At 39.9% G+C, this 11,524-nt stretch overlaps 1 protein-coding gene across 1 annotated transcript; it reads left to right on the top strand.

Moving 5' to 3' along the window:
• Window positions 1-200: 200 nt before the first annotated feature.
• Window positions 201-10,301, top strand: LOC119354214. The gene is made up of 10 exons (XM_037620919.1): window positions 201-328; window positions 1,899-2,066; window positions 2,151-2,225; window positions 2,611-3,120; window positions 3,563-3,928; window positions 6,196-6,287; window positions 6,381-6,424; window positions 6,506-6,567; window positions 8,817-9,140; window positions 9,553-10,301. The coding sequence occupies exons 2-9, from the start codon at window positions 1,911-1,913 to the stop codon at window positions 9,129-9,131; spliced, it is 1,620 nt and encodes a 539-aa protein (XP_037476816.1). The 5' UTR covers window positions 201-328; window positions 1,899-1,910; the 3' UTR covers window positions 9,132-9,140; window positions 9,553-10,301.
• Window positions 10,302-11,524: the final 1,223 nt, after the last annotated feature.

Consider the following 11,524-nt stretch of genomic DNA (forward strand, 5'->3'; position numbering starts at 1 on the left):
AGCGACCCGAGCGAGCTCGTGCTTAATGGGCCGGCCAAGTAACCTTCTGCATGGGCGCCCGATCCTGGAAACTTTGGGCTTTTCGATCGCTGGTTGTTTTTCCTTGTCGCCGCATGGGCCTGCAGCCCTGGTGAGCGTCGCCGCCGATACCATAAAGCGTGCTATAACCACTCAAAAAAATAAAAATAAAAATACAGCGTGCTATAAGCACCTCCGACCACACATCCCCTTTCCTCACTCTCCGCATACAGTGTCTGCGCGAGACGAGCGGCCGACGCACGCGCCGTCGCCTCGCCTCCTTCCAGATCCGCGGCGAGCCGGGAACGAGGTACCTTCCCGCCGCGCGCGCCACACGCGCACCGCCCTTCCTTCTCTTCTCGTTTGCTATCTGATCTGTTATGTGTGGTTTCTGTGTGTGATGAAGTGTGCCGAATCTTGCCCTAGGGTTCTGATGAAATCGTTGGTCGGGCCTTCTTTGATACGTTTACGGTCGACTAAAGCTGATTGTAAATCCCTAGATAGATTATTGCTGTCGCGTCGTTCTTGATTGATCTGATTTCCGATCTGTAAAACTCTCTGTCACGGTTCTCTAATAAAGAGCTAATGTCTCGTCCCCTCTCCTCAAGTTTTACTGATTTTCTTTTTCTGACCGTCGATTCACAAGTTCCTTGCAAAGAGATGCCCTGATTTTGAGATTTTAAAAAAGCAAGAACAACAAGCTACCCTGGCAATTAGAGTACAAGAGAACGGAACTGGTGACAAAAAATCACAAATTTGATGCGTTACCACTGGCTGTATCTTGAAAAAGATGGAATCTTTCCTTGATCAGAAGAAGCGGATGAATCCTTTGCAGACCAGAAGAAATATATCATCAGATACGCAGCTAAATTGGAGCCAGGGGTGTTGGAGTGGGGTCGACGTGGTTGCTGCAAGGCCGAGAAGGGTTTGTGTTGTTTGGAGGAGTCAGGAAGTGAGGTTTCTGGAATCCTGTCGGCCTGTCCCACTCACTCCATGCTGAGTGGTTGGAAATACGAGATTGGTTTCGGCAGATAGCTCAGGCCTTGCTCTCCCTGGCCAGTACAGATTGGAGGACGAGAACAAGGCCTGAGCCCGACGGTTTTTTAGACTCGTGATGAAAACGCCAGGCTAGTATGGGCCGGGATTCAAGAAACTCCTCTTGTAAGGCCAAGTTTGAAAGCTATCTGCCTTATGGTTCGGGGTCAGCATCTGTTGGTTACAGCTCTCAGATTCCGTGCTGTTCCTCATGTCAAAATGTCGAATCTGAACCTTGGACTGAAAGCTTAATTTTTCCTGCACCTTGTTTTGTCGGCGCAGTATTTAGTCTCAGTGTTGCTTCCTAGCCATCTGTGTGTATGTACTCTGCGAGTTGTATATAAGCACTGATTCATGACGTGTTTCTTATATGAAAGTAAATATTATACTCCAAATGTAACTACTGTTTTTTGTTTAGTTAGTAGTCCTTCCTTGCATGTGAAGATGTCCCGTTGTCCTTCAGGTGGCATCAGCAAGGCCAATTTAGTTATTCGTGGGAGTCATTAACCAGTGAATATCGTTTGTACTTGCTCAACTGTAACATCAAATTAACTTTTGGTTTCTGGATTTCCATAATGTCTATGCACCAGAGTTTCTATCACTTGGTTCAACTTGTATCTGAGAAATTTGTGCGGCCCTTCATTTCACACTTAGCATTGTTACATTTCTGGATTTACAGAGTAAATACATCATTTTCTATTTGCAGCATATGTTTATGTTTCAGTGATCCGCGATCCATTTTAGATAGGACTCATTTTATCTCAGGGTCTTCCTGGATTTATTTCAGTGGCCCTTGTAGTAATCTTGTTTGGAACATAATTCGATATTAAACTTCCTTGTTTCAGGAAAACGGAAGGATGGGATCAAAATTTAATGCATTGTGGAAAAATGAGTTACTTGCCCTGGGCCAAGATGATAAAGATAAAGCAATCACAGTAAGAAATGATTATCCGAAGCCCCCTATCCCTTGTTTTGAAGTTACTGAGGGTTTTGATTTGGAAAAGGTTGAGGAGGTATGATAACTATCCATCTGTGTGATATTCCTCTCGCCTTATTTTTTCTTTTCCAGTGCTGACTCCTGACATTCTCTCTTTCAGCTTATGCTAGAAAGGGAGATTAAGATCGCCAAGTCCATGGCAAATGACATAATCATCCCAGACCCTGCTCCCAAGGTTTGTGTTACCTTCATTTACATAATTTGATTGATGACTCATTCCATTACATTAGTTATTTTGTTTAACCCTGTAATATTATAGGGTACTTAAGTCTACTGAAACAATATGTTTGTTGTTGTCATATATGAACCTTGGATAGGAACATGTGGATTCGCATGCCTGAACCATGCTAGCTTTAGATCCCCTTACTTTTCCTTCTCTCCTTGTTGGTGCCTCATGTTTGGTTTTATCTTCAGTGTACACCAACTTGCTTGCGTTACAAGGTTTTGTTGTTTCAATTGTTGTCAGCACCTCCATAGACCAAAAGACAGTTTATTTTGTGGTGTTTTTAGTTGGATAACTGACGCCTTTCACCTTTTTCAATTGTGACGGACTCATCTAGTTTGTGGGTGATGCCTTCTTGGACATATATGCCAAATTGGAGCACATCCTTGTAAAGGATAGTGTCCGGTGCTTCCTCCGATTTTTCGAGAACTGTGAAGGCCAGGGCATGTCATCTTATCTTACCATCACCGCACAAACCTTAACCTTCATTGTCGGTTTCAATGCCCTGCGATGTGCAAAAGTCGTATTGGAGGGCATGGCACCTGAGCTCTATGGGATGCACGCCAATCCCAACTGCATAAACAAATATGGATACTTCGTGCTCCATGAAGCTGCTGAAAGGTTCTCTGTTGACATGATCAAGCTGCTTTTATGCCATGGTGCATCAGCCAATGTGCGCACAGTTGGCAATGATGTCATTGAGAATCTACTCCCGCTCCATGTCGCAGTTGAGAATACTTGCCTGCATAAGTATCTGGAGGACAATCTGGAGGACAATCCTTCTCGCAGCCAGAATCATGAGGATTATGTCTACAAGCTTATTCATCTGCTGTGTCTACCTGAAATGGTCTGTTTCACTTCCCTCCCTATATGAATTACTACTTTTGCAGCATGACGTAAAGAGTAACTATGGTTCTGAGTACCGGGCATCCTTTCACCTCAACCTGTCAGAAACCCCTGACAGGTTATAATGAAATTAGTGATACTAAGTACCGGGCATCCTTTCATCTCAACTTGTCAGAGAAAGTAAAGTTTACATTTATTAATCCTTCTTGTCTTGCTTCATGTGCAGTGTATCTTCTTATAGTAAAGGATAAAACTTCATCAATAAAATATACAAAAACTGTTGCTAGTAATTAATTTTATTTTCTTTGCCTTGGAGATTGTCCCTAATCCATATTTACTTTGATAGGAGGAAACACATTGATATATAGAAAGATTATTCAACATTGCTTGCTTGCATATGAATGCTGAATGGACTTAGATTATTGTTCCTTGTTGTTTTACAGAAGATCTTCTTGGACACAATTAGACTGCTTGCAGAGAAAACAAATAATCTACTCGAAGAGCTCTGGAATTATATTGAGGATGGAAAAATTATCCAGTCTGCTGTTCTACTACTGGCTGCTCAAGAGCAGATCCGTGGGGTTAGTTCTTCCAAGATAAATGGCAGTAGTAAGAAAAATGGGTTTGAAATCATCGAGAAGTGTATAACGAGGCATTCATATGCCTTGAGAAACGAGAAAGGTTCACTTGGAATGGCACAGGAGCTTCTGGAGGAAAGGAAGACGCTTAACGATTGTGCATGGCTGCTTGTTGATGTAATTTCCCATGCCGGTGAAGATCTTTCTGCATACATTCAAGCGCATTCTGTGGTAAGGTGTTTTCGGTATATTGCGGCTGCAGTACCTCTGATGCCTTTCACTTAATATTTAATACATGCCCTAGTCTTAGCAAGAAGATAATTTTCACTTCAACTGAAAATAAAAATGTTAGACTTGCTCCGTCTTAGCAAGAAGATAATTCTCACCTCAACTGAAACTAATAATCTATACTTTTTCGAGCCCTTATACCAGATTTGTACTTATTGTGCTAATGTTATCATAAAGCTGCACATTTTACCAGCTGGACAACTATGAATAACATGTCATACCACATGTGGCTCTGCTGAACTGAGTGGTTGACCTGTTGGCCTATCAGTGCAGCTCATGCTAAAAGAAGTGTAGTTTCCTGATAATATGTGTGAGAATGTGTAATTTGTGAATTCTGTTCTTGTTAATTGAAAGAAACTCAAACCCAAGGTGCTACTTAGATTCGGAAAGTTTCCATCCACTTTACATCGGTTTGTTGGTTGAATAGCTGATTCTTGCTGTAATGTTTAGCCTGTCATATAATGCAATGGGATACAAACCCCTCTTATTTCTGAACACTTGGGAAAGGTGATGGCAAAGATAATGAAACAAGAGCAAATAATTGATGAGAGTAATGCCGTTATAATAGCTATTAAATGAAATGTTCTATGTCAAAAGTATTAGTAACAATCAGCCTGTTATTAGTTATCCATATACTCAACCACATCAGATCCCCTGTCTGGTGTGGATGAGTATATGGATAACAAACAAACTATAAGAGCACCTTTTATCTTCATCATCGAACAGACAAACAAACTATAAGAGCACCTTTTGTGCTTTATCTTCTAAGACATTGCTTGATATTATTACATTGTGAAGGAGATTGCTATACGAGTTCATGATAGGTACAACTTTTTTTGCTTTCTGCATTGAATTCACACACTACAAGTAGAAGGAGCATGTTAGCTCCTTTTCCAGTACCATATGCATTTGTGTCATGGAAATGCGAGTCTTACAATGAATACTTAATGCATGCATAAATAGTGAACACATTGGTGACAGAAACACTCTTCTCCATATTAATATTATCTGACATGAGTATAGTGTGAAGTGCCAATTTTGTTTGTTCTTGGCTTCACTTGTTTCTATTTTCTGGTTTTGTCACTGCCTTGTATCATTTTTAGCAGTAAAATTGCCCGTATCAACATCAAGTGTTTGGTTAATGCTGTTGCATGGTGCATGAATACAGAACATGTGCTTTTGTCATTTCTCTCTGTTTATTTACTGGATGTGTGGCAGATAATTTGGTAAAATGAGTACTTCCATATTTTATGGTGGCAGCTGTTTGGCATGACTCCCAGCTCCAAAAATTCTAGGTGCTGGAGCTGGGGTATATTAAAGGCGTTGACATGAGCCTTCTTTATCCATGTTAGACTGAAAATTTATGCTTAAGATACTTTATTTAGCCTAGAAACTCCAGGTCCTCCAAGAAACAGGGGGTTGGAGCTCATTACAGCAACTTGTCGGTGATTCCGGAGGACAGTTCAATGTAGTTCAACAAACACTAGGTGTATGCAGTTCATGACTAACCTTTTTAAGTTTGTCTGCACTTCATTTGGATCATACAGCCTGAAGAAATTGACACCTTTCTCTTTGGGAAACCAAAACAAAACAATTAAATTGATTTGAAATAGTTGGAATTTGAATAACTGTGATGTGTAGTTAAATATACAGAATTGCGATGCAGTTCTTGACTCGTACCTTTGAAGCGTCTAGATAGATTATAACGTGTAGTTAAATACACAGAACTTGTGGAGGTTAACAGATTTTGCTTTAAGATAGACATGATACACAGAACCTGAAGGATTGGAGTATCACCAAAGAACTAGCTATGGACAGGGGTGCGTGGAAGCTTGCTATCCATGTGCCAGAGCCATGAGTTGGTCGCCAGATCTTATGGGTTTCACCTCTAGCCTACCCCAACTTGTTTGGGACTAAAGGCTTTGTTGTTGTTGTTGTTGTTGTTGTTGTTGTTGTTGTTGTTGTATAGACATGATACAGTAGTCTAGATGAATCCGAATATGTTTATCATGTAGTGAATTGAATGCGATAACTCTTTGCGCACTGTTCTATTGCCTTCCAACTCATATCGCACAATTGCAGTTTTCTCCTCCAAACAATTCTTTCCATCATCTCGCTGCTTACAATTGGTTATATAATTGCTACATTGTATATACAGTAGATCTATGTTACAGATATATTGCCTTATACAACTCTTGTATGTTATGTAGGTGTCCCATGTGGAGGTCTTTCAACATGTTTCATCTATTCTCAAGGAGTGTGGATTTTGCCCTACTGGAGATCTTATGGACACTATAAACCTGTACTATTCTTTGTATTGCTTCACACAATAAATTTCTATGTGAATAAATGGTTATTTTGCTGATTATTTTATTTTGTCTTCAACTTCTTGAAGCCAGCCTTATGACTGCAGAAAGTCAAACGGAGAGTCATGCAAAGGTGTGTTGGGCTCAAGCGATTCTTTTTATGTTTAACAAACTGAGTCTTAATCTCTCCCCTTATTTTTAAACTGGATAATAGGGCTTACAGATGCAAACATGGCAGTTATGGAATCAGCCAAGCTGAATGCTGCAGAGAAGAAGGTAAAGATAATCAAATCTGGGGTTGATCTAGTTTTAATAGACCGATGGTGTTCAGTAACGAGTAATGATATTGTGGCAGCAAAAAGAAAGAAAGCTATAAGAATATGTGCCCTTTCCTTTCATTTTATTTTATCTTACATCAACTTTTTTTAAGAATACGCGAGGAAGTAAAATTTTCCCAAATTGACAAATCCCATGAACGCTTTCAGATACTGTTTCAAAGCCTGTTTTCTTGACTTCTGACTGTACTCATCTTGGCCTAATCTCGGTTCCAGGTCACAACTGTTGGAAATGACGGCCTCTCCCTTATGGCACAGCAGCACACTACACAAACACAGGTAACCCATTATACCTTAATACTTCCTCCTTCCCAAAATCTTAGGCGCCTAACCTTTTCTAGAAAATCCCACAATATTAGGCGCATAAGCCTCCCAACCCGTGTTATTCTCACGTACTGTTAGTTTCTGCTAACTATCGCTAGTACTAGATCGGCCATCTTCTCTCACACCCATTTTCTTTTTTCTTGGATTGTTCAGCCACTTCGTTAGAGGAGATCGTTCAGTCGTATGCTAATTTTCGTGCAAAAGTTTAGGCGCCTTAAAATAGGAAGTAGGGAGTACTGATTTTGGTGCAGCAGTACCAAGCAGCTTTGCCTACACCTTGTGGCAGCACAAATGGGTTACCCATTATACCTTAATACTGATTTTGGTACAGCAGTACCAAGCAGCTTTGCCTACTCCTTGTGGCAGCACAAATGGGTTACTAACTAGAGCACAGTTGGTGCTGCAAAGCTGGGCAGCTTTGTAGCAGCGAATTCAGCCATATTTATAGAGTACAAGTTATTTCATGTTCTAATGGACTTTGGCTACTGAACCTGGACAGGTTCAAGCTGCTTCTAGTGCTTATTAAACGAGCTACAAAACATCTAAATACCAGCCTAGAATAACCTAGTGAGGTGGTATTTATAGGGCAGGCGCCTGCGGATGATGGTAAAAGTTTGACCTGGTGTGGGTTGGGCTGGGTCTGGGTCACCACCTGTGGAGTACGGCTGGGCCGCTGCCCGCCCAGCATTTTGGAATTTGTACACTATTTTTTTTTACTCCTTGGCCTTGGAACACCTGCCACATGCTATTTTCTTCTGTTTGGCCTGCCCAGCCTGCCCAGCAATGAGCTTCAAGTTCCGCACTGCGGGCCACATTCCCTTCTTGGAGCCTGTGGTTTGAAGGGTGCTATTTGGTCCAAGATGACGTGATTGTGCTGCCAACTAGAGACCGTTTCTGGCAACGATACAAGAGATGGATGGGTTAGTTTAAGAAGTATGTAGTAGGGGATTCCAGTAGTAGATCCTTAACACTCCATGATCAGAGGGCACCTGCTCCATCAGACAAACACACACTTGACATCATTCGTTCATTTCTTTTTCATTCACACACACACACACACACACACGTTTAGAAACTACATGCATATTTTTCTCTTCTTTTTTTCTTGAATACGCATGAGAGTGCATATCATTCATTAAAGAAGAAAGGGGGAAAGAACCCCAAGTCCACCATTACATTGCTATTTACATGTGGAACACGTCCGGCACCACCTAAGCTAACAATCTATGGAAGCTAAATACCAGCTTTGAGTTGCCTCCAAATACGTTTCACCTATTGCAACGCCACGGCATTCCAACTGTGGTTCATCCCTGCCATCCTAATGTGTTTCCCATCAGGTTTTTTTACCAAAGAAAAGGGGTAAATGCAATAAAAAGTAGGCTTAATTAATTTAATAACATAGCTGAACTATGTAAGTTCCAAGTAACATCAACATTGGGACTTCACCAAGGGGGCTTGCACATTATTGTTATTTCCAACACCTTAGTGTTCTTGAATGATCTGCTGCATCTGAAATTTATTTGCTGCCTGTGAGAAAGATTTGATAGAAGAAGATGCAGTGTAACATAATTGTTGGAGGCAATAACAAAAGCATGTTTCAGTTGTGATTTTTGTGCCATGCATTGTGCTGGTTCAACAGCTTTTTATGTTGCTTAAGCATGCTACTTAATTACTACACTGCAGTAAGATCATTTATATCTAATGATGCAACACCAATGTTGTGTATTGATCAACATAATACTCCCTTTCCCATAATATAAGATCATATTATGGGATGGAGGGAGTACATCTCAAGCGAGAGGTACTGGCTGGAAGCATTGATGTTTCTATTTTTTTATGATGTACCTCTACTGAAATATGTGACAGGCTGTGAGAAAGAAAGTAGGCGGAGGATGGGATCCCACGTATACAAAGAGAAGCTTTTTCCCATATTGGAGATCAGTGTTACAAGCTGGGGTTCCTTTGAAGGTGTATCCAGCCCATGCAAGCTCAGATCCTAGGTCTCGTGTTAACCATGGACAACTCCATGTCTCTCTGAGTAACTCAATAGCCAATGGATCTACAACAACTCCAAATCATAAACTTGGTCGAACCTCGCCACTTACAAGCAATAATCAACCCAGAAGGTGCTTTGTCACTGCTGCTACTGGTGCATCCAGGCTCTTGAAGGTGCTAAAGTAGAGTAGAAAGGTATGTCAGGAGTTTGTCTTCCTCCCCCAAGTTTTCTGAACATGCACCACATAAAAACATGTGAAGAAAGAATTTTCGTGATGCACCTTTAACTAGTAAGGTTATCCATTGATAGTCCATTAAGGATGTTGGTTGGTGGGTTTGTTCATTTTTGCATCATAGTCCATTAAGCTTATTTCTACTTCCAGTTGATCGCCAAAGGAAGGCTGGTGATCTCTGGATTGAGTGGGAAAAATGACTGGCAGGAACTAAATTTCTGGCCTATGACGCTGAACGATGTGTCAATGTGCCTGAATCTGCATTGGCATGGGAGAATTTCGTATTTTCATTTCCTTTTTGTCCACGTCATTTTCTTTTTCTACCAAACTGTTCTGATTTTGTCGATTTCCTTCTGTTCTGGTGAATTGTGCAGGAGGCTCAACTGATGCCTGACTGAGTTAATTGCACAGAAGTACCATAATTCGGGCATCACATGCAGATTGGTACCATGATTGCTAATTTTTGCGTGTCAGTACCAACATTGGTTTAAGTTTTTTCAAATTAGGCTAAAATGCGTATTTATATGTATTGACGGTGTATCTGACCGATGGGGCCCACCCGTCAGGTGCCGACGTGGCATGTTTTTTTGCAGAAAACCCCCTTATGTTATATGTAATCACAAAAATGACCAAATTTTTTGCGGGAAAAAGGCTGCAGGAGAGGATTTTTTTTGTTCGCAATTTCCACCATCGAATCTGGACTGGTTTGAAATTTTCTGCCACTTGAACAAATAAATAAAAGGAAAGTAAAATCAGGCGTTTTCTTTTTCTACCAAACTGTTTTGATTTTGTTGATTTCCTTCTGTTCTGGTGAATTGTGCAGGAGGCTCAACTGATGCCTGACTGAGTTAATTGCACAGAAGTACCACAATTCGGGCATCACATGCAGATTGGTACCATGATTGCTAATTTTTGCGTGTCAGTACGAACACTGGTCTAAGTTTTTGTAAATTAGGCTAAAATGCGTATTTATATGTATTGACGGTGTATCTGACCGATGCGGCCCGCCTGTCTGGTGCCGATGTGGCATGTTTTTTTGCAGAAAACCCCCTTATGTTATATGTAATCACAAAAATGCCCAAATTTTTTGCGGGAAAAAGGCTGCAGGAGAGGATTTTCTTTTGTTCGCAATTTCCACCATCGAAATCTGGACTGGTTTGAAATTTTCCGCCACTTGAACAAATAAATAAAAGGAAAGTAAAATCAGGCGCCGGCGGGAATCGAACCCGCGACCTGCAGTGCACAGGCGCCACGGGCTAACCACAACGCCACAGGGCAGCTCACGTTCCTCTACAGGCGTCTCCTCTCTTATAGTATGCCTGAAGCGCTGGGCCGGCCCACCGAGGCCTGCATTTTATTTTTCGTTTCACACTAAACTGGCGCGCGTGTTGGGCTCGTTCGTTGCCCCGGTTACTATTCATTTCATTTCTTTTATGCTTTTATAATGCGCGGTGAACATTTTGTAATCTATATATGGTGTACATTTTCTTAATACATGATGAGTTTCAAGAATATTATGATCACACAATTTTTTATTTATAGTGAATATTTTCTTAATACATGGTGAAATTTTTTGCATTTCAAAAAATGTTCAGCATGTATTAAAAATTTATTGTGTAAAATTCATTCTTGCATTTCCAGAAACACGTCAATTTTTTCTTATAAAAGTTGAACAGTTTTAATGCATTTCTAAAATTTATTAAGATTACACAATTATTTTTAATACAGGTTGTCAAATTTTCTTTACGAATGATTAATACTTTCTCCATTAATAAACGTTGAACATATTTTAAATGCAAATCGAACATTTTTGTAATATATCTTGAACTTTTTCTTAAGATATGATGAACATTTTACGTAATGCGCGGTGAATTTTTTGTAATTTATGGTGAACATTTTCTTGATACATGAAGAGTTTCAAGAACTTTTTGCCCCGGTTTCTTAATCATTCTTGCAATCAATGCATTAAAAGTTGAACATATAATTTTAAATGCATTAAATTTTCGAAACATGGCGCAGAACATGTATTAAAAATAATTGTGTAATCATAATAAATTTTAGAAATGCATTAAAACTTTTCAATTTTTATTAAAATAATCAAGTGTTTCTTGAAATGCAAATTGATTTTACACAATAAGTTTTAATATATACTGAACATTTTGTGAAATACAAAATTTTCATCATGTATTATGAAAATATTCAACATAATAATCTTGAAACTCACAGTGTATTAATAAAATGTCACCATAAATTACAAAAAAGTTACCTCGAATTAAGTAAAATGTTCCTTGTCGTAAGAAAATTGAACAACCTATAGCACAAAAATGTTCAATTTGCATTTCAGAT

The sequence above is a fragment of the Triticum dicoccoides genome, chromosome 2A (genome assembly GCF_002162155.2).
Source record: "Triticum dicoccoides isolate Atlit2015 ecotype Zavitan chromosome 2A, WEW_v2.0, whole genome shotgun sequence".
Lineage (NCBI taxonomy): Eukaryota > Viridiplantae > Streptophyta > Magnoliopsida > Poales > Poaceae > Triticum > Triticum dicoccoides.